Source organism: Sciurus carolinensis, chromosome 14, assembly GCF_902686445.1.
Source record: "Sciurus carolinensis chromosome 14, mSciCar1.2, whole genome shotgun sequence".
Lineage (NCBI taxonomy): Eukaryota > Metazoa > Chordata > Mammalia > Rodentia > Sciuridae > Sciurus > Sciurus carolinensis.
This window is the reverse complement of record NC_062226.1, coordinates 9,791,929-9,813,300: the sequence shown is the minus strand read 5'-3', so window position 1 is coordinate 9,813,300 and position 21,372 is coordinate 9,791,929. Positions and strand designations below refer to the sequence as shown.

General features: G+C 38.1%; 1 protein-coding gene across 4 annotated transcripts in view; it reads right to left on the bottom strand.

The window, feature by feature from the left end:
• Positions 1 to 21,372, bottom strand: part of Scai (suppressor of cancer cell invasion) — a 148,440-nt gene that overhangs the window by 11,703 nt on the left and 115,365 nt on the right. For all 4 annotated transcript variants that reach the window (XR_007105045.1, XM_047525628.1, XM_047525630.1 and 1 more), the window contains 5 exons: positions 17,240 to 17,341; positions 16,929 to 17,030; positions 15,939 to 16,017; positions 13,356 to 13,455; positions 10,463 to 10,544 (listed from right to left, as the gene is read on the bottom strand). Coding sequence is in view for 3 of the 4 variants with exons in the window: in XM_047525628.1 (XP_047381584.1) it covers positions 10,463 to 10,544; positions 13,356 to 13,455; positions 15,939 to 16,017; positions 16,929 to 17,030; positions 17,240 to 17,341 (465 nt within the window). In the remaining variant the exon portion in view is untranslated. The remainder of the gene's footprint in view (positions 1 to 10,462; positions 10,545 to 13,355; positions 13,456 to 15,938; positions 16,018 to 16,928; positions 17,031 to 17,239; positions 17,342 to 21,372) is intronic.

Below are 21,372 nucleotides of genomic sequence, written 5' to 3'. Positions count from 1 at the left end.
CCTTGAACTTTGGGTCCTCCTGCCTCAGCCTCCCAAGTAGCTGGGATTAGAGCCATGAGCCACTGTGCCCAGTTCCTATTCGAAATTTTTGATTTTTGTGACTTTGAGAATATAAAGCCAATACCAAAATATTAAACAAATAATTAAGATAATTTAGAAATATCTTATAATCAAAACAAAGGAGCATGCCTGTAATCCCAGCAACTTTGGAGGCTAAGCCTCTAAGCAACTTGATGAGAGCCTGTCTCTAACTAAAATAGGAAGAGGGTTGGGGAAGTGGCTCAGTGGTAGAGCACCCCTGGGGTTCAATCCCCAATACCCCAAAAAACTCAAAGGGAATAATCCGAATGACATTAAGGATCTCTCGGAGAAGATAGATTGACTAAGGCATTCTTCCACCCTGAGAAGACGGCTTTTGGATCCTTGACCATGCTGTTCATGTTCTTGAAATGGTGTTGAAATACACATCACTGTTATTTCCCCAGTTATCATCTCTAATTTTCTTGCTCATCAACCACTCTCTTCTTAAATACTATATACAGAACAGTTTCCACAGTAGGCCCAACTGCCTTCCTCTGAAAGGTCTGCTTACAAAGTTGACCTTTGGCTGGCTTCTGGGAACTGTTTGTTTTTGGGGTGCTGGGGAAGGGACCCAAGGCCTATCCTTTAAGCAAGCACTCTACCACTGAGCTACACCCCCTGTCTGTTTTTCTTTCTTTCTTTTAAATTTTGAGATGGGTCTAGTTAAGTTGCTGAGGCTGGCCTTGAACTTGTGATCCTCCTGCCTCAGCCTCCGGAGTTGCTGGGATTACAGGTGTGGGCCACCTCACCCGGCTTCTCTCTCCTGTTTTGTATCCTTTTTTACTAGTGTGAACAGCTATTATGGTTTTATTCTGAAAATTTCATGAAATTTTGATCAGAACTAAAATAAGGTTACAAATAATAGTAATAGCAAACGATCTTTTTCTTCCTTATTTTAATTAGGGATACTTTCGGTGTTCCTCAGTGTATGTACAAAGTTGATTAGTATACATCAACTTTTACCACCAGCTCTTTATCATCAGCTTGGTGTTTTAGTTAAGAATGGACACTAAATTTTATTAGGTTTTTACAAAATGACTAGAGATAAGGATGTTACATTCTTATTTATCCTACTGACATAGTTTACATTGATTTTCACATACTTAACCTTCAGACATGATTCAGATAATCTCTTTTCATATATTGTACTATTAATAAGCCTATTTGCTAGTTTATTTAAATACATCTACTCTATATTGATAAACTAATTTGTGGTAGGTTTTTTGGATGTGTGTGTATAGTTTTTGTCTAGAAATAGTGTCATTATCACAATAATTTCTACCATTTACTAAGTGCTACCTACGATTACTGCAGCTTTCCAGATCCTGACCTGTAGTTGTAACAACCCCAAGAGATCAGTGTTAGCAGTCTCTTCTACAGGGCAGGCAGCGGCTCAGAGCAGAGTGACCACATGCTGAAGTCCATGAGTGCCTGGTGACTTCACTGCTACACAATGAACGCTTGGTTCTGATCCTTTTCATCACCCTGTGTCTGACTGCAAAGGTTTACAAGTATTCAGTGGTATCCAAGCAGGGATGGAAGCCCTTCAGGTGGGGGGAAAGTAGATGACTTTGATAACTGTCCTCCATTCATGCTCAGTGATGGGTATTTTCAGATTTCCTTCATTGCTCATTTCTTTTCCCCCAGTAAATTATCTTGAGATATTAAAACGTATTAATGTACTACAGTCTATATAGTGTCCTTTATAAGATTTTTATTCAACAAACACTCATGGAACCAATGAGCCAGACACTGTTCTAGATACTAGAGATACAACAGTAAACAAAACAGAAGAAACCATCTTATTGGAGCTGACATTTTGATAAGTATCCAGGTGCAGACCCCCAGGGAATAAAATGAATAAGTTGCATAAAACCAAGATATGACAAGTGCAAACCAGGCACAGTGGCACACTCCTGTAATCCCAGCAACTTGCGAAGCTGAGGCAAGAAGATTCCAAGCTTGAGACCAGCCTCTGAAATTTAGCAGGAGCCTCACCAATTTAGCAAAACCCAGTCTCAAAATTAAAAATAAAATGTGGCTCAGTGGTAAAGCATCTCTAGTTTCAATCCCTAGTAACCAGCTCTTCCCCCAAGAGAGACAAGTGCTATGGGCACACAGCATGAATGGCCGAGGCTTCACAGTCGGGTTGTGGGTTCACTCCCACCTTGGTCACCAAACAGGCCTATATGTGATCCTGGGAAAAATTATGTAACCTTTCTGTGCCTTGATTTTCTTATCAGTGAAATGAGGATAATAAAGCAACATGTTGGTTGTGTGAGGACTAGTTGGGTACATACAAAGTGCTTAGAACAATGACCGTACCAGGAGTCACGATATAAATGTCAGCTGTTACAATTATTAAGTAAAAAAAATAGTAAGGCAGATGAGGAGTGTGGGGAAGGCACAGGGCTGGCAACAGGGTGATGAGGAAGACCTTCTAGGAAGCTGCATCTGCTCCATATCTGAATCGCCATGTGGGTGCCTCTGGCAGAGAACTCAAGGCAGCAGGAACAGAACACAGAGCCTGTGGAGCCAGTCTGCATAGAATACTGAGGACTGGGAAGGAGGTCAGTGTGGCTGTGGAGAACTGAGCAATCAGGAGACCAGCAAGGGAGAAGATCAGAGAAGTCTTGGGGAGAGAGGGAGTATGTGTGAGCACAAAAAGTAAGGCCTTCGTTCTGAGTGAGAGGAGACACCACTGCAAGTGTCAAGCAGAAGAGGGGTATACCTGACCCACAGGCATACTTGCAGTAGAATAAGGCAGGAGGGACAGCAGTTGGGAAGGTAATGCAACAGTTCAGGTGAGTGACAGTGGTGGAAGGGGTAGATGTGGAAGTGATGAAATTCTGGATATTTAGTCAGAGACAAAAGGGTTTTCCCAAATGGAAGTGGGATGGGAAGGAGTTCCATCTCAAGTTCTCATGAGAAAACCAGCATGAGAGCCGCTACTGAAATGGGGGACAATGGAGGCAGAACTGGTGTAGGAATTCTGTCCCGGGCATGGGCACCTTGCAAATTTCCAACTAGAGATGTAGAGTAGGTAGATGATATTTGACTCAAGCTCCCGAGAGAGTTCTGGCCTAAAGATAAAAAAATTTGGACGCAGCCAGCATAGATACAGTAATTAAAATAATGAAACTAGATAAAGAGAAGATGGTGGTGGGCTCGGTGTGTGGTGCAGTGGTAGAGAGCTTGCCTAGCATGCACAAAGACCTGGGTTCCATCCCCACCCAGAAATAAAAGTATCAGTGGGGTCAGCATATAGGGGATTGAACTCAGGGGCACTCAACCACTAAGCCACATCCCTAGCTCTATTTTATTTAGAGATAGGGTCTCACTGAGTTGCTCAGCACCTTGCTTTTGCTGAGGCTGGCTTTGAACTGAAGAACCTCCTGCCTCAGCCTCCTGAGCAGCTGGGATTACAGATGTGTACCACTGAGCCCAGGAGGTACCTTCATCTTAAGGCACTGTGAACTTCCTACAAACAATTCTAAGGACAATGAGAAAAGATAGTCAAAAACAATTGAGCATACAGGGACACAAAAAGAGCAAAGGGTATCTTACTTAAACAGCAAAATCAGATTTGAGGTGTAGGAATTACCATGTATAATAAACAATATTTACTAAGTTCAAATAAAGAATAAGATTAAAGATAGGAAACTATAAAAAGGGCAGGAATTGTTGAAAAGGAACCACAGAAAACTTTAGAAGTGAAAAATAACATACCAACATAAAACTCAATAAATGGATTTAATAGTGTTAGAGCTAAAGAGGGAATTTTTGAACTAAAACTAGATCAGAATTTATACAAATCTTAAACAAGAAAACCAAATGATGGAAAAAGCTTTAGAGTCTTGGAAAACATGATGTTAGTGTCTAATATGCATATTTAATCAGAATTCCAGTAAGAGACTGGAGAGAGGCTTGAGTAGTTTGTATCTGAATAGACAGTGCCTGAGGATTTCCCAGCAGTAATGAAAAACTCCAATCTAACAATTCACAAAAAGTCCAACAAACCCCAAAGGGTTAAACTAAACCTAGAAATATCACATTAACTGCAGGACCAGAAACACAGAGGTCCTTCAAAACAGCAAGAAAGAAACAGAATGAGAGTGAGCCTGGTAGACAGAGGGGCTCCTGAATACTGGATCTCTGGGAGCATCCGAACAGACTGCAGCAACCTGCAAGCACCAGTCAGATGTTCAGGACGAGGTTGTTCCAATAAATACACCTGTTCTGACAAACATGTTATATCATTTTGACCAGCAGAGATCCAGCTCTGTCATAAGTATTTAAATACTCAAAAGGATTCTATTCTTCCAAGGAAAAGGAAGTAGAACTAAAGAAATATTGCCCAGAATCACTGAGGGCCTTTTTTCTGTTAAACTCCACTACTACATATAAGGATAATCAATTGCCTGTTTTAACTCTAAGGGAAACCTGAGAGTCAAAATATGCTTGTCAAAATTGCTTGTTAAGCAGATCTTGGTATTTCAGTCACTCCCTTACTGTGATACAAGGCTCAGACTAGCATGAAGAGCACCTTTGCTCCTATGTACCAAGAGCAGGGAGGGGCCCTGGAATGAGAAAGACTGGTTCTGGAAGTGTTAGGCGAGATTCTTAACCTCTACACACAGTTTCCTCAAGTTTAACAGTGCTTTCACTTCAACACACACTTACTAAGAATCTTTAAGTGTGAGGCACTGGTGACACAAAGATAAATGTCTGTAAGCACACACGTACCCAAGCACATACCCACACTTCTAGGAAACCACAGCATATGCTTGTAGTCAGATCTTTACATTCCACACACAATAGCTGAGTTTTCTCTGGTAAATATGACCAGACCATAAAGAAAAACCTAATGATGCTAACACCAAAGATTACTAACCAACTAAATGATAAGTGCTGCTCACTCCCTCAGAGTACCAAGGTGCTAGCCTACACTCTTAAAACAAAATCAGACAATTGAAGATTATATTTTTGAGAAAAGTCTCCAATAAGAAAGATGGAGGCAAAATAAACAGAAACAACTGGATACTGAGAAGAATTTTAAAATGATCACTGACATTCTTAAAGGTACAAGAAGGTATTTTATTTTATTTTTTTTGGGTGCTGGGGATCGAACCTAGGGCCTTGTGCTTACAAGGCAAGCACTCTACCGACTGAGCTATCTCCCCAGCCCCACAAGAAGGTATTTTAATCATGATTAAAACACAAGATAATTATTTATGTGTGCTATATATGTGTACATGTGTGTATATGTAGCACACATATATATACACACATGCATGTGCTACATATACACATACACAAGTGTATGTAGCACATATACACACATGCACACATACAAATACACATATATAGCACACACATGTACATACATATATAGTATATATCTACATGCACACACATAGCACATGTACACACATACATATATATATGCCACACACACCCATACATTCTCAATACACAAATACATATATACACATACATTGGTTTTTCTGTGTCATACACATTGATTTCTATATCTTTATGAAAGGAAAATTTAGTAAACAAATGAAAAATCTTTTAAAAAGGATTAGAAGGTATAACAAAGGAATTTCCTAAAGAACAAAATATTACCAAACAGCAAAAATACAAAAAATAAAAAACAAGAAAATCAGAGTACTAGAAGATCCAATATATGAATAAAATTTCTCTGTATGTTTCATACTTCTCAAGAATATCAAAGGCTAGAAAATACTGCAGATGCAGACAGGAAATAATTTCCAACCTAACCAAAGCTGTGGTTCCAGTATGAGGTGAGCCCAAGACACATGCACACGTGCTCCGCCTCAAGTGTTTTCCCTCATGCTGACCTGCCTCAGGAAGACACAGATACTACAGGGCATGCCATCCCAAAATAAGGCAGTGAACCAAGAAAGAGGAACATGGGATACCAGAAGAGGGAATCCAAACAGAAGAGAAATGAAGAATGCTAAAACAAAGAAGAAAAGAGGTCGGGGAAGACTGCTGTGTGGTGTGTGTGGAGGGAGACCAGTGAGAGACGACGGGAGGCCATTCATTAGAACAGTGAAACTGAAGCTAGCTGACCCCTGCACAACCTGAAAGCAGATCCAGATGAAAAGCAAGGAGACTGGGGTTGAATTATTGATAAATGCAGAAAATATCAAGAAAGACAATTGTCTCAGAAAAAGTACAAAGTTTCATAGGAAAGGAAATGTAATCACAGTTTACTATGTTGCTTAGCTGTTCAAAGCATTTTACAGTCATTATAAGCAATAAATATTTAGCTAATCAAGACTATATAGATAGTTATTAAGATTATTATGTAAGCTGGGCACGGTGACACATGCCTATAATCCTAGTGACTTGGGAGGCTGAGGCAGGAGGATCTCAAGTTGAAATCCAGCTTCGGCAACTTAGTGAGGCCCTAAGCAACTCAGCGAGACTCCGACACTAATAAAATATATAATAAAGGGCTGGGGATGTGGCTCAGTGGTTAAGTGTCCCCTGGTTTAATCCCTGGTATCTAAATAAATGCATAAATAAGTAAATAAATTATTGTTTGAATAAAATGATGCAAAGGGCAGAAATGTGAGTTGAGGACAGGAAGAGCAAAGAGTTCAATTTCTTTCATAGTAGGAAATCAATACATAATTCCTAAAACTGAAGAATCAAGAGCTATCAGTATTAACAGAATACTTAGAAAAATGGTAGTTAAAGACCAAGATGTACATGGTGATCTCTGGGAAGAAACAAATAGGGGTAGAGCAAACGAGTAGGTGACTCCTGTTTTTAGCAACAAAACTGAAGGAAATTTCCACCATAATTCTTACTATGACAGCACAATGAAATTAGCCTTAACCAGGTGTGGTGGCATAGGTCTGCATTCCTGGTTACTAGGAGGCTGAGGCAGGAGGACTGCTTAAGCCCAGGAGTTAGAGGCCAGCCTAGGCAACACAGAGAAATCCTTTCTGACCCCTCATACACGCCCTGCCCCCCAAAAAAATGCTGATTGCTGAAGCCTGCCCCAGGAGAACTGAATCTGAATCACAAGATATGTGGCTTGGGTACAAATGGCTTTGAAAAGGGTTCTGAGTGTTTTTGATACATAGAAAGAATTGACAGAACTATAGTTTGAAACTATATACACGAGTTACTTTCATAAAAATTAAAAGTAATATTTAAATGAAGAAATACACCTGAAATATTTGTGTTTAAATGAAGAAACATTTAGCAAACACGTATGTCCATAAATATCCATATAAACAAAAACACATATAAAACAAAGTATGTACTCAAATAATAATACATCAGTCACGGAGTTCTCCTTTTTACATTAATAACTTCCAAAGTGGTTTTTAAGATTTCTTTATACAAGCTTTTGTGGGAAAAGTAAATATCAGGATAACTTCAGGTGTTCCCCCAGGGAACTGAAGATGTGAATGGGATGCTTTAGTGATACTCATGGTGAAAAAGTTCAGATTGGTCTGATTGGCCTAGGTGGACTCCCCACTTGGGTTCTGAAGATGGGCACACTCTGTTTTATTTAACCCTTTAGAGGAATGACACCACATGGGGCTTCAAAAACATCAAACACACCAAGTCCTTTCTATTCTTCTACAGTTGCCCTAGGCAGCACAATTTTGAAATCTAGAATGAAATCATGATGCATAATTAAGTAAAAACATTTTTAATTATGCACAATAATATTTTAAAAATCAGCAATCAACATTTTACATTCAAGATGTGCTCTGAAAATAGCAGGCACATACGACAAATGGCATTCATGAAGTCATAAAAGGTGGCATTCAATAATGTCCAATCAAATGGAGAGAAATCAGTAGGTTTCTAAATTATTCTAGATCATCTTAAACAATACAATTGGTGTATCAACAAATTCTGTCACATCATCAAAATGTAACAACTCATTCCTTTCAATTGACAAAGGCATAGGATGCTGCCTGTGAACCCTGGGAAGACACATATGACCCGGACTTCTGGTTTTTTGTTTTTTTTTTTTAAGTTTAAATGGGGCAGCCAATACACCTATTCCTTCAGCAGCCTGTCTCCCCTGCCTCTTACAACAAAATACACACTTAACAAAATGTGTAAATAACTGGCCTAAAAATCAAAAGTTATAACATTAAACTTGATAAAATGGGTACCAGGAAATGTGCTAAAAAATTTAGGGTGGGTTGGATGCTCATACTTCGGAGTTTACTTAAAAAAATGAAACTAAGGGGAATGAAGGGAGGGGAGGGAAAGTGGAAATAGGAAAGATAGTAGAAGGAATGGTACATTACTATCCTATGTGCATATACGATTTCATGAACGATGTAATTCTACATCATGTATCGCCAGAAGAACCAGAAGTTATACTCTGTATATGTATAATATGTCAAAATACACTCTATCATGTATAACTAATAAGAACAAATTAAAAAATATTAAAAAATAATGTACTTTGCCTGTTTGTTACAAGGAAAAAAAAAAAAACTAAACATGAAAACGAAATGGGAAACATTTACATGGGGCCAACTCCTGCTGCAGACATTTCCACTGCTCTGCTGACATTAGCCTACTAAGGCCTGCTTTTCCATCTAACTGCACGTAGGAACACCCACAACAGAAACAGCACAGGTGGCAGTCTCAGCACCCAGTTTATTTAAGAGCTTCTTTTTCACTAATAAAACATTCCAACATCATACAAAGTGCCCCATCTATTTCCTACCACTCCAACACTTGACATGATTCTGTTGGAGTAGAGGATTCAACATTTGACATGGTTATGTTGAAAGGAAAGATCATCCTCCCTCTTGGAGGCCATAGGCGAGGCATGTCTCCATGTGCAGTTTTTAATATTAATAATCAATATATCCTTAGATTCAGATTATAGAGAATACTGGGGAGATTTCATGGGTTGGGACACAAAAATAAAATACAATAATATTAATACTTGGATGAAATCATAAATAAGCAATAGATTTGCTCAAATTTGTAAGGAGCCTATGATTTCTTTTAGTATACAAATTCTCTAAAAGTTATATATAAGAGTGTATTCCTCTGAGTTTTGATGTGGTGTTTGGTCTTCATTGCTTTCTTAGTGTTTATGATTAAGTTTAAGGATATTTTTCCCACTTAATAAATAAATAGGTCAATCATAAGTACAATTTGTATTCTTCCTATATCTAGTTAGAGTTTTAGTCTGTCATTGAGTACATGAAACAGAATAAATATTAATTATTAGCTGACTCCTCTATTCTCTGTTAGTAATAACAAAAACATTCCACTTAACAGTAACTAACATTAGCGGTCTTGAAAGGGGTAACTTCTATAACAACTTAATGACGTATTCTTTCAGGGAAATTAAAACTAAACGAGCATGGTGCCCTCTACCTTGCTGGGAACTGTTTTTCTTTTTAAGCTATCCTACAGTAAAAACATGTTTCTTGAATAAGATCATTAATTATACTCTGGAAGAGTTTTTACTTAACATTTCCTTGTATTAACCATAAAAGATATAATCAATACCAAAGAAAAAACATACAAAAAGACTCTGTGAACAATAAAGATTCAGACTCAGCCTCAGAACACTTGGTGTCTCTGTGTGCTGTTTCTCCACCGTGCCGACGCCTCCCACCCACCTCAGACCCCCGACTGCTGCTAGGGCTGGACCCCAGCAACAAAGGACTCTAAAAAAATGCGTTTTCATTTCCCTATAAATTATCAAGGTCTGCATTCTTACATCCAACTTTAAAGTTTTTCATTGCTGGCATTCTTTTTATAATCATGAAAAAGCATCATTTCAATAGCAAAGTATTTTTTAAAAAAGAATATTTAAGTTATATCCCTGTCATTTACTTCGGTATTCAGGGTCATCATTCTTTAAACTGATTGCCAAAACTTTATCTAAAAAATTAAAGGTATGTAAAACAACATGTTAATGTTCAAAGACTATCACTGCATAACAAGAGACAGAAGTGTCAAACTACAGTGACTTGATGTGTAGAAGGGGAAAATGTTTGAAAATTAGAAAATAAAATTCACCCATATATCTCTACCTCTATAAAGAAAATTATTCTGGGTTATATAACAAAAATAAACCTCCCACCAGAGATCTTGGAAATCTTGATTTTTTTTTTCCTGCAGGAGGATTTATTATTTTCCACTGAGTGTCCATTCATGCGTTTTCTTCTTATTTCTATTCATAGCACCAGATCCTGACTAGCATGCACAACCTCAAAAGAAAAGAAACACTAAATACAAACTGTGTAAAATTAAGTAAAATAAAGCAAAACAAAAGGAAGGTGGTAGGAGTAGGTGCCCTTGGGCTGGTGCATAAGGTCCAATGTGCTCCCAGGGAACTCACCTTGTAGGCAACGCTGTTGGAGGAGTCCACGATGATAAACAGGGGCTTCCTCGTGAAAGGGTAGAGATCTCCAGGATGGAGGCTGGGGAAACGACAACAACAGTGAGAGGTTGTGCACTCAGGCCAGCCAAGTCTCAGAAATCAGCTACAGTTTGGTCGGCTCAAGCTCCTTTACATGAGAGCACTGAGAGAAAAAGGAAGGTGGATCAAGCAAAGGACAAAAAAATCTCTGTATTTCCCAGATAGGCAAGCTGGCTTTATTTGGGGGGGAAAAGTTCAGAAACAATTATTGAGAACATCTAAGTTAAGAAGAAGTCTATATGCTTAAAAATGACTAAACACACAGCATGAAAACCTCAGAACTCAACATATGGTTACTTGCCTCATAGATATCAATACTCCCTCTAAGAACATATTTTGAAAATAAGACAATAACACAATCAGAGTTGCATTTTAATGAGTCTTCAAAATATGTATCTAGGGTTTTCGGTACGTTTGTGAATAAGTCGGGGCAGGGGTTATGGCGATGGATCAGGGCCTCACACATGCAAGGCTCAATCACTGAGCCACGTCACCGCCCTTTTTATTTTATTTCACTTTGAGCCAGGGTCCCCCAGTCCCCAGACCGAGGAAACCACCTTTCTACTCTCTGTTTCTGAGTTTGACTTTAAAAAATTACAAAGAAGTGAAATCATACAGTATTTATCTTTCTGTGTTTGGCTTATTTCACTTTATGTCCTCCAGGTTCACAGGTGTTGTCACAAATGGCAGGATTTTCTTCTTTTTCATGGCTGAAAAATATTCCTCTGTGTGTGTATACATGTGTGTCAGCCACATTAGACACTTAGGTTGTTCCATATCTTGGAGACTGTAATAATGGATATTGTTACTAATGTTGCAATGAGTTGAGAGTGCAATTTCTTTGACACATTTCACTGAGGAGATATAATTTTATTTCCTTGGATCATGATAGTTCTATTTTTATTATTTTTTTGCAGTACTAGGGACTGAGCCCAGGGGTGCTCTAACACTGAGCAACATCCCCAGCCCGGATTTCTTTCCTTTTCCTTCTTTCCCCTTCCCCATCCCCCTCCCCTCCCCTCTCTCTCCCTCCCTCTTCCTTCCTTCCTTCTTTCTTCCCTCCCTCCCTTTCATCCTTCCTTCCTTCCTTCCTCCCTTCCTTCCCTCCCTCCCTCCATATTTATTTATTTATTTTGGTACCAGGGTTTGAACTCAGGGGCACTGGACCACTGAGCCACATTCCCAGCCTTATTTTGTATTTTATTTAGAGATGGGGTCTCACTGAGTTGCTTAGCTGTTCAATTTTGCTGAGGCTGGTTTTGAACCCACGGTGCTCCTGCCTCAGTCTCCTGAGTTGCTGGGATTACAGGCGTGTACCACTGCGCCCAGTCCTTTTTATTTTTATTATTTATTTATTTTTAAATTTTTTTTTTTAGTTGTAGATGGACACAATACCTTTATTTATTTTTATGTGGTGCTGAGGATCGAACCCAGTGCCTCACACATGCCAGGCAAACACTCTACCACTGAGCCACAACCCCAGCCCCAGCCCTTTTTATATTAAGACAGGGCCTCCTTAAGTTGACCAGGCTGGTCTCAAACTTATGGTTCTCCTGCCTCAACCTTCTGAGTAAATGGAAATACAAACACTCACCATTTTACCCAGCTTTTTCAATTTTTTTGAGAAATCTCCACATTATTTTCTGTAATAGCTGTACCAACTTACATTTTTACCAGCAGTCTACAAGGGCTCCCTGTTCTCCACACCATCACTAATACTTACCTCTTTTCTTTTTGGTAATAGCCATCCTTACAGGTAGTAAGTGATTTATTCTTATAGGTTTTAATTTGCATTCCCTGATGATTATTGCTGTTGAGAACATTTTCATTTATCCATTAACTTTACCTAATATGAATAATTCAAAACTAAGGTCAACAACAGCATCAATATGTGGCTGGGGGGAACTTTAATCTGAAACATCACCTGCCTGATCTCCCTTCCCTATTCTTCAATATGAACAGTTGACATTTTTACATCAGGTGTTACTAGGAATGGAATTTCAGACATGTTCATTTTTTTAATAATGATTGTTCTCTCTTAGCAATCATTTGATTTTAGAGAAATTCTAGAACTAATAATGGCCCAAGCAGTCAAGGTATTGTGCTTAGAAAGAGAGTCAACTTGGGGCTGGCGTTGTGGCTCAGTGGCAGCATGTGTGAGGGACCAGGTTCAATCCTCAGCACCATGTAAAAATAAATAAATAAGTAAAATGAAGTTATAAAAAAAAAAAATGTTGAGCTGGGATTGTGGCTCAGTGGTAGAGCACTTGCCTGGCACATGTGAGGCCCTGGGTTCGATCCTCAGCACCACATAAAAATAAAATAAAGGTATTGTATCCATCTACAACTAAGAAAATAAATATATATCTAAAGAAAATGTTCATATTGGGCTGGAGGAATAGTTCAGTAGCAGTGCTTGCCCAGCATGCAGGCGTCCCTGGACTCAATACCTCACACCAAAAAACAAAAAGGTTCATATTAATGTTAACAGGAATTAGGATCTGACACATTATTTAACTGATGTACATTTTACTGACTCCTACAACTGCAATTCAGTTTTGTTCACTGTTACACTAGCAATGCTTCAATAGTGCCTGTCATAGAGTAGATAACTCAATAAAATATTTGTTTAATTAACATCAGCCCCAAATTCTAATTTTCTAGGATAGAGACTGAAACATTGCTGGAATCCATATAAGTATTAGTAGTAGTAGTAAAGGGAATTTTTCCAGTACTAGAAAAAAGTGTCCATTTCACTTTAATATTTTTAAAGAGAGAGCCATAATTATAAGGAGATTACCAGAATACATACCAGTGCATTTCCTTATGGGACTGATTTCGTTTGTGGATAGCATCTCCATTTATAATATCCCGGTTACTATTAGTAAGTACACCTCCAAAATCATAAGGACCTATAAAAACAAAGGGAAGAATCCTAGACTTCAACTGGAGGGTGACACTGATCTGATGTTCAGATGCAAAAGTACTACATAAACCTCTCAGTGATACAACTTGACAATAATTACAAAGTGTTTCAATTATTTTTGACATTTTAATTTAATCCAATATTTAAATGATCTCAACACATTGCTTATTTTGACATTTTAAGAAATCATCTAGGGCTGGGGTTGTGGCTCAGTCGTAGAGCGCTTGCCTAGCACATGTGAGGCACTGGGTTCCATCCCTAGCACCACATAAAAAACTAAATAAACATCATCTAATTATTATTTCTTCATATAAAACATAATGAGAAACAAAACAAGAATATACTACATCCTATTAATTTAGGTAGTAAAAGGCATGAAGACCTGGGATGCTGAAATGACTTTTACATTTTAGGCAAAATCTAGCCAGGCATGGTGGCACATGCCTATAATCCCATATTCTTGGAAGACTGAGGCAGAGGGATTATAAGCCTGAGACCAGCCTCAGCAAATTCCTGAGACCCTGTCTCAAAATTAAAAATAAAAAGGTCAGGGAATGTATCTCAGTGGTAGAGCAACCTGGGTTAAATCCCAAGTACCACACACACACATACACACACACAAAAGAAAAAGAAGGAGAGAAGGAAGAGGAGGAAGAGGAGGAAGAGGAGGAAGAGGAGGAAGAGGAGGAAGAGGAGGAGGAGGAGGAGGAGGAGGAAGGAAAGAAATTCAAGCAAAATTTAAATCTCTGGTTTCAAAAAATTATTTTAAAAAAGAAAAGTTGTAGATTGATTTTTTTTTTTTTTTTTTTTTTTGTACTGGAAATTGAACTCAGGGACACTTACCAGTTACATTCCCAGTCCTTCTTACTTTTTATTTTGAGAAAGGGTCTCATTAAATTGCTAAGGCTGATCTCAAACTTGGAATCCTCCTGCCTCAGCCTGAGTCAATGCAGTTACAGGTGTGTGCCACCATGCCTGACTATAGACTAAAATCTTAATCTCTTAAAATAAATGTAATTTTAAATGAGTTAATTGTAACAGTTAGAGAAAAATTTTAATGGAATTGAGAATCTGATAAAAACTTCCTTTTTAAGAAATGTATTGCCAAATTTCAGTGGATGAAAAATCCGTTATCACTATTATATCAATCACTTCAGTTCTAGTTTTCCCACTGGTCATATAGATTAGCTAATTCTTGTCTAATGGAACAACAATTATGGGATGCATGGATAATTTCTCTCAAATAAACATTCTATGATTATCTATTGTGCTTTGAAAAAGTAAAATAAGAAATCAATACATCAAGTAGGAACCCAGAACACATGATTTAACAGTACAAGATATAAGACATGAAAAGTTACTTATAAGTAAAATTACTAACTTTATTATACAAAAGACCTAAAGTAGTTTAAAATTTTGCATCACTGCCAAACTTAAGTTTTGTATTTTATGGTTTTAAAACATCATATCAATGAAAAGATCATAGAGATTCGATCTGCTTTGTTTTCCTTTTAACATTTTAAGAGAATCTGTAGGTCATGCAAGGAAGATGGCAGGGACATGCACTTCATAAAGGAATGCAAACTTCAACAAACAGATGAGGAGGAAAATGTTAAGAAATTGTTTTTCCCCAAAGATTTAATTGACTTCTTTACATCCAGCTAATCATCTATTCTGACCAATTTCTGGATCATATATTTGGACAGTTTTTAGTCTTTGTTCTGAAACAGCATCCCAATATTCCACAGACTAAATCCATAAAAACAAAATAAAGGACTGAAAACGAAAGCATAACAAGGACTTGAACTTTCACAGTTACAAAAGTACACTGATTTCTACAAAGACTGTTAGCCGTAATGTAGCCACTGACAGACCCTGTAAAGTACTAAAGGCTCAGGAAAAAACAAATCACTCACGTTTAAGTCAGTGATTAGGCTTGATTATTCCATCACCCTTTTCCACTTTATTTTGATTTATTTTTTGGTGTTGGGGATTGAACCCAGATTTCTTAACCACTGAGTCACATTCCCAGCCCTTTTTATTTTGAGACAGGGTCTCACTAAGTCACTTAGGACCTCACTAAATTGCTGAGGCTGGCCTTAAACTTGTGATCCTCCTGTCTCAAGCCTCCTAAATTGCTGGGATTACAGGCGTGTGCCACCCATGCACAGCTACCCCTTTCTACTTTAAAACATCACAATCTACAATGCTTTTGGGCAAATTTGATAGTGAAGCATGCATTTAAATTAATTTTCTGATGATTTATGGAATTCAAGGTAAAATAATATTTCAGTAAATAACACAGACTAGGGTATCTGCAAGATTGCCAACTAAACAAATAGAACCATTTTCAAATCTGGAAGCCTCTTTAGAAAGTGTGAGATGGTCTGTGGGCTGTGGGCCATTGTCTTGTAGAAAAGAAAGAGAATTCAAGCCCTGCTCACAACAGGGAGCATTCCTTTATTGTACCTTCACTATCAGAACGACCTGTGGGGAAAACGCCAGTGGCTGACAGGTAAATCAGAAGCACACTATTGGCAGGCAGCTCCTGAAATTAAAGAAAATCACATATACAAAACAACAAACATGGAAAAGCAACACAGTTTTATTGGGCATTTTATGTTGTGGGGAAAACAAAAATGTACGTTAACATATCATCTTTTCCAAGGGAAAAGTCACTTGCTGGGTCTGACTTAGAACTACCTATAAGGCAAAGGTTTGTTATCAATCTATAATGTATAACTCTCGCCAAAAGCTATGAAGACATTCTCTGCATCAGAACCTTCACCACTTAGACAATGTTCTCTGAAAACCTGAAGTACAGAAGTAAAGATCTTTTTCTGATACTTGGGATGGAACCCAGGGGTGCTCTACCACTGAGCTACATACCCAGTCCTTTTTATTTATTAATTTGAGACACAGTCTTGCTAAGTTGCTGAGGCTGGCCTCCAACTTGTGATCCTCCTGTCTTAGCCTCCCAAGTCTCCAGGATTACAGGTGTGAACTGCACCTGGGCTGGAGAAGTAAAGATCTTCATCATAGGTCTATACCTCTCTACAGCTTTCTCTAGATTAACCTAGAAGCACACTACCATTTCTCATAATTTTTCAGATGATTAAAATGTTTCACAGAGTTGCCTGAATATATGACATGCTATGCAACCTACTCTTGGTTTTCAGTTCTGCACTAACTGCTAAGCCTAAAGTAGTTTAGCAATAAAACCTGAAGGCTGGAGAATGACAACTACTCAATGTTCTCATTAACTCATAGTCAGAAACATTCACAAGTCATAAGCAATTTTCATTCCAAAAATAGCTATGTTTAGGACTATTATTCTAAAGTTTTTCATTTTCACATCTTACCTAAACTCCTGACTCAAATATTCAGATAAGAGTGACTCTCAGATTCCCCTTAGGGCACACTTCCCCCACACAGGAAAAAGTGTTATATTAAATATACCTTAAAAGATGCTGCTAAGAATGTGTACAGCTGGCTGAAGGTCGGTTTGTAGAGCAGATACTTGTGGGGATTTTCTCGTCTGGTAGGCTTGTCAGCTGATTCCTGTATTTACACACAAAAAACAATACACACAAAAGCATATTTGACAGATGAATGATCAACGCCTACATTCCTTCTCCTCCCTATCAAACATCCTCTTATTTATGCTCAGTACAGTGATTCTCCTTGTCTTTTCAAGAGAGAGCTCTGCATTCACATTCGTGCATTGGAAGGTAACCAGGGGAAGAACAGGGAGGCAGCAAGAGTGTCACCTGCATTCCTGGCTTATTCATCTGGGAAGCTAAGTTCATGGGCTCTCTCTCCAGGGCTTGTAACATCCGAAACATGTCGACTGTTAGCTCACTGAACTTAACCTGCAAGTAAAACAGACCCAGGCATTAATGTAGCATGCAGCCCTTTTGGCTTTTTGCTTTTTTGTTTTGTTTTGTTTTCCTTTTTCAATACAGGGGATTGACCCAGGACTTACTTGGCAATGCACGACTGCTGAGGTATGCCCAACCTCAGCCCCTGTGGTCTTTAATTACGTTATTACTCTTGACTTTCATGTGCACTTAATGGCATTGAGTATTTGGGAATTTTCAAAAGACAGGAAGGGTAAAGAAGTATGCAGTGACACCCACGTGCTTATCTTCCAGATTCTCTCATTTGTGGTTGCTGTTGTTGGCTCATCTCTGCATCCCTCGGCTGAGTCATTCATTTCCTTAGGGTTTTTTTTTTTGGCCTCCCCCTCCCCCGCGCCCGCCCCTGCAGTAGTGCATGACACCCACGGTCTCACACATGATCACAGTAGTGCACAACAAGCTACAGCCCCTCCTTAGGTTTTGTTCAGTACTGGGATTCCAACCCAGGGGCACTCTACCACTGAACTACCTGATCAGCCCTTTTTATTTATTTATTTTTAATTTTGGGGGTGCCAGGGATTAAACTCAGGGGCACCTGGCCACTGAGCCAACCCCCCCCCCCGTTCTATTTTGTATTTTATTTAGAGACAGGTCTCACTGAATTGCTTAGCGCCTCACTTTTGCTGAGGCTGGCCTCAAACCTGGGATCCTCCGTCTCCACAGCCTCTGGGATTACAATCGTGTGCCACTGTGCCAGCCTCAGGTATTTTTAAAAATAACAAAAAAGTAGTTACAGAACTATACTCGGTCCTACAAAACATGCCGATTCTTAGCTAGGCTGAGATATACGTGGACTCACATTTAACAATATCTTCAGTATATTCTGGCACTATACAATACTTAAAACTGCATCCCTTTCCATTTTCAATAACACTTATACACAACTTCAGGTAGGAACATGTACCCATTTCTATGGAATCAAAGGAGAATTTTTTTAGTTAAGTCAAGAATCCATTTATGAAAAATATTCACTAGAGTTTCAAACTTTTAACTCATTTAACATATCTATCCATACACATGTCTATATCTACCTTTTTTTCCCTCTCAGTGCTGGGTATGGAACCCAGGGCCTTGTGCATGCTAAACAATGCTCCACCACTGAGTCACAGACCTCAGGCCCTCAATGAACATACTTTTAATCAGACTAAACAAATTTTTTAATTCTTCTCAAACCTACATAAAATAAAGTCACATAGATGAGCATTTCTGATCATGCTTAATATATCTACTTGAGTTTTCTGAAATGTGATAATACTGCCCTAAAGAGTTACATATTCACCACCTATTACCTCTGCACAAGAGAATGAAACAAGACCATTTAGATCAGGGCTTAGAGATTAAAAACTCTTGTCACCTGTTCTTTTTCTTTGTCTAAAAGGAGGCACAGAAGTAAGAGCACTTGCTCCAGAGTATGACTAACACTATCCACCATGTGACGGTACTAAGGAACAGACGCCATGCACAAGAGAGTTACAGATCCCCACATTAACCTGGCAACTGCTACCCTTCTTGAAACATATTATTTTCCTGCCAAATGAACACATTGCACTTCATAGTTCAAGCCTCTTGGTCCTTGTCTGAGACGTCACGCCAGGACTCACTTGAATTTCTCTATTTCCTGTTCCTCAAAGCTAGGAAAACTTCCTTCAGTTCTGTAGCTCCTTACTAGCTAGACCTTTAATTGTCCTCTACATCTACCTATCTACCCGCACACCAAGCCAGAACCCCAAATCATCTTTGACATCTATTCTTTCTGTCCTTCTGTATCCAACAGTCTTAGGACTGTGGAGTGAACCCAGGGGTACTTTACCACTAAGCCCCATTCTGAGCCCCCTTTTTACATTTTGAGATAGGGTCCTACAAAGTTTCTGAGGCTGGCCTTAAACTTGAGATCCTCCTGCCTCAGTCTCTGAGTTGCTGGGATTATAGGTCTGTGTCACAACACTCTACATATTTCTCGAAACCATTCTCCATTATCACCACCACCCCTTTAGTAAAGGATAGTATTATCATGTGCCAAGATCACTGCACAGGAGTCAATCAAAAATCAGCACGCAAGCAAAGACTCAAGACAATAAAACGGAATTAAGAAAGAAAAACAGGCAGTAGAACAGAACCATAGGTGATCTAGACAATGCAGTTAACAGAAAAACCTTTAAAGGAACTAATACAAAGGAAGGATAGACAGACACAGTGGCACATGCCTGTAATCTCAATTTGAGGGGCAGAAACAGGAACTACAGCCAGACCTGTCTCAAAAAAAAAAAAAAAAAAAAAAAAAAAAAAAAAAAAAAAAAAAAATCCCCAAACCAAAAAGAAAACAACAACAAAATGGGAGGTGGGTGGTCTGGGGATGTGCTTAGTGGCAGAGTGCCCCCGGGTTCAATCCCCATAACCACACCCCCCAAAAGAAGAAAATCTAAAATTAGACACAGTAGCACACAAATAAGAGAGCTTCGTTAGAAAATTAATATCTATACAGATAGAATGAAATGGAAAGCTATGGAACTAAGAAAGACCACATATGAAATTGAAACTGAGTAAAAGGCTTAACAGATCAGACACAAGAAAACTAGTGAAGTGGAAAAGAAAAAAAGTGAAGTTAAAATAATTAGAAAAGCAAAATTACAGAAAATATAGAAAAGAATGTAATAGCCATAGGTGTCACTGTGAAAGTGTCTACAGACATGCAACTGGAGTCCTAAAAGTAGAAGAGAAAAAGAATGGAAAGAGAAATGGTATTTGGAGACAAAAAAAAAATCTATCTTAAAATAGATGAAAGATATCAACCTATAGATTCTAGAAACTGTAAACTTCAAGCTGGTAAAAAAACAACAAAAAAACCAAACAAATGAAAACAAAACTGCATTTGCCACAGTAAAACTTCAAGAACCAAAGATAGTAAGAAAATCTTTAAAGAACATACAGGAAAGAAATATTTCCTTAAAATATGTGATGAATAATAAATCTAACAGATAATTTCTCAACAGAAATAAAACAAGAAGAAAATGGAATTAAATCTAGAAAATGCCAATGGAATCAAGCTCAAGTTATAGAGCTAACAAATTACAGGGCAATAAACATATTTTGGGAAAAATAAAAACTGAGAAAATTCATTCAAAGTACATGTGAAAACATATTTTGAAGAAAAAAATCAATCCCCAATGCAAACATGAAATTCAAGAAGGAATTAAAAACAAGAGAAAGAAGTCAAATGAGAACAAATACAAATAAATATCAAGTGTACAAAACAATATGAATAATTTCTTATATAATATGAAATAGAGAATTAAAATGTTAAACAAAATTAATGCAAATAGATCAATCAGGCTTCACCTAGTCAAGTTTTTTTTTTACATACACAATGTTTTATTTACTACCTCAACTTTTATCAAAAGTTATTAAACACTGCCAACAAGTAGGAAACTGACCAGTAATAAAGAAAATAATCAATCAATAGATGCAGACCTAGAAATCATGGAGAACTATTAGACAAGGCTGTTAAAGTAGGTATTTTTTGGGGGGAGAAGAGGATACCAGGGATTGAACTCAGGAGCACTCAAGCACTGAGTCACATCTCCAGCTCTATTTTGCATTTTATTTAGAGACAGGGTCTCACTGAGTTGCTTAGAGCCTCACTATTGCTGAGGCTGGGTTTGAACTCATGATCCTCCTGTCTCAGCCTCCCCAGTTGCTGGGATTGCAGGCATGTGCCACCACGCCTGGCAAAACAGGTATTTTAACTAAGCAGTTATTTAAAGCAAATATACATAATGAGACAGAAACAGTATTAAAAAAAAAAATGGAACCTCTAGATATGAAAACAAAATATCTGAAATAAACATGCTTTTGAATGAAAACATAATATCTGAAATAAACATGTTTTTGGATGGGATTAACAACACACTGAATACTGTGAAATGAAAAAGAAAATATCAGTGAACTAAAGTTAAAAGCAATAGAATCATTCCAAAAGAAGGACA